Raw genomic sequence first — 2500 nt, 5'->3', positions numbered from 1 at the left:
CTTGAAAAGAAATAAAGATTTAAAAAAAAAGAAAGATACAAAAAAGCCATTGCATCAACCTTATTAACTCCCAACAGACTTTTAAAAATAAATAAACGTAATAAAAAAAAACGCAGCATCGCAACACCTGATCTCTTTCCGAGCAGGTGTTGACAGTGCTCGAGATAATGTGGCGTTCTCAGTCCCGCGTTTTACTCCGTTAACCGCAGTTTCCTTCGTTGCGTTGGGTTGTGGCGTCCATCGACTCAGGACTTTCGATAACTTCAATTTTCTCTCTTATTTGTTTGTTTCTTAAACTTACATTCTCTGTTTCTTGTTGGAGATAAGACGTGGCGATGGAAGATCAGATGTATTTTTCGAATTTGGCGTCCTACGTCTTAAGGCAATTGAGGCGTTTCAAGGTGTTGATCAAATGTTGGGCGGCAATGATGCTCGTCGCGGCCTTCCTTCACTGCTCGGGGCTGCTTGCAACTTTTCGTAAGTAATATCACGAACGTTTCCACCTTTCGAAAGTTCCGTCTTTGCTGACCTTTCTTTCTCCTTCTCCTACACTTTCGTTTCTTTCTTTTTTTTCTGGTTCCTTTAATATTTTCTTTTTATTCTTATTCTTCCTTCGCCTTCTCCGTCGGCCTCTTCTTCTTCTTCTTCTCTCCGTATCCTCTTATGATTATCATTGTTATCATCATTCATTAGTTATTAATTATTCATATCCTTCATATCCTGATCGTTATCCTCGTCCTCGTGCCCTTTCTCTCTTCCTCCCTCTCCTCCACCTTTAACCACCTCTTCCCCTTTCTCATCTTTCGCAGATTAACGAATCTTAGCGGCCATATTTGCCATTCCCTTCTCCCTTCAGCCTTCACGCGTTTTTCGAGCACAAAGACTAATAACGCTTCCGAACCTCCTCCCATTTTTCGCGAACACGTAATCTATGGAAAATTTCCCCAGGGTAAGGCAGGCGCCCTCCTGTTTATGTCGGCGACAGTCGAATTTTAAAGTTTTTTTTCTCCCTCCCGTGTTTTCTCTCTCCTTCCTTCCCTTTTTTTGTATTTGTTGGGTGGGATATTTCTCAACGTTATTTTTGTATGTATCCTTTTTTCTTTTTATCTCTTTCTAGCCTTCTTGTCTTTCCCTGTCCACTTCTATTTCTATTTGTCTATCAATTTATTTTTCATCTGTCTATCAACCAAACTATCTACATTTGTCTATGTGTCAATCCATCTAGCTATTACATACACACACGCATATGTTGATATATATATATATATATATATATATATATATATATATATATATATATATATATATATATATATATATATATATATATATATATACATATATATAGATATAGATATGTGTGTGTTATGTGTGTGTTGTGTTGTGTGGTGTGTGTGTGTGTGTGTGTGTGTGTGTGTGTGTGTGTGTGTGTGTGTGTGTGTTTATATATATATGTATATATTTTTTTTCTTTTCTTTCTTTTCTTTTTTTTCTTATACGGTAGGTTCATGTTTGAACCGCCGTGGTCACAGCATGATACGTGTAGTTTTCATGTGATGCTCTTGGAGTGAGTACGTGGTAGGGTCCCCAGTTCCTTTCCACGGAGAGTGCCGGTGTTACCTTTTAGGTAATCATTCTCTCTATTTATCCGGGCTTGGGACCAGCACTGACTTGGGCTGGCTTGCCCACCCAGTGGCTAGGTAGGCAATCGAGGTGAAGTTCTTTGCCTAAGGGAACAACGCGCCGGCCGGTGACTCGAACCCTCGAACTCAGATTGCCGTCGTGACAGTCTTTGAGTCCGACGCTCTAACCACTCGGCCACCACGGCCTATTTTAGTACACTACTGAGCGGTCATTTGGCAGTGCCACCCTTGCCTGATTGGATTTTGCTTCCTCTCTTTTCCTTTCATCTATGTTGTGTTGTGTGTGTGTGTGTGTGTGTGTGTGTGTGTGTGTGTGTGTGTGTGTGTGTGTGTGTGTATGTGTGTGTGTGTGTATGTGTATGTGTGTGTGGGTGTGGGTGGGTGTATCTGTGTGTTGAGATGACTAGGATTCAATGAAAAAGTATATAAAACCTTTAACCATTTATTTTTCGAAGCTGCAAATCTAGTTAAAAACATTCATAGAAAAATAGAAATTGGGAGAGGCGGAGAGGCTGCTCGCTCGTCACTGTGCTCGGGCAGGGAAGGCAATGTCCCAGTCACCGTTCTCGAAAAACGTTATAATTGCTCCGGAGATGAATTCCATCCCGATTATCGGGAGCGTTTTGTAGGGTCCGAGGGAAAAATCCCCTTTCACCTGTTTGCCGAAGCCATTCAGCGACACATCTCTAGCTATGAAGTCTACTTCGCGAACACCACATATCGTAGAAAACTTCTCTGGTTGCTCCAGCTTTTCCACCTTCGACTGGAATGTATTTTCTTCTGAAAAGTGACCGAAACTGCAAGCGCCAGTATCCACTACAACAGTGGTCGTGGTGCCGTTGATCTCGACTTTGTAT

General features: G+C 41.4%; 1 protein-coding gene across 1 annotated transcript in view; it reads left to right on the top strand.

Moving 5' to 3' along the window:
* The window catches only part of LOC119568215, a gene marked incomplete in the record, with an annotated part of 55778 nt that overhangs the window by 10 nt on the left and 53268 nt on the right, over positions 1 to 2500 (top strand). The window contains 1 exon segment of the mRNA XM_037916646.1: positions 1 to 477. This exon segment is cut by the window's left edge and continues 10 nt beyond it. Within this exon segment, the coding sequence (XP_037772574.1) occupies positions 336 to 477 (142 nt within the window).

Source organism: Penaeus monodon, chromosome 43, assembly GCF_015228065.2.
Source record: "Penaeus monodon isolate SGIC_2016 chromosome 43, NSTDA_Pmon_1, whole genome shotgun sequence".
In the NCBI taxonomy this organism is placed as follows: Eukaryota; Metazoa; Arthropoda; class Malacostraca; order Decapoda; family Penaeidae; genus Penaeus; species Penaeus monodon.
This window is presented reverse-complemented; position numbering and strand designations above follow the sequence as displayed.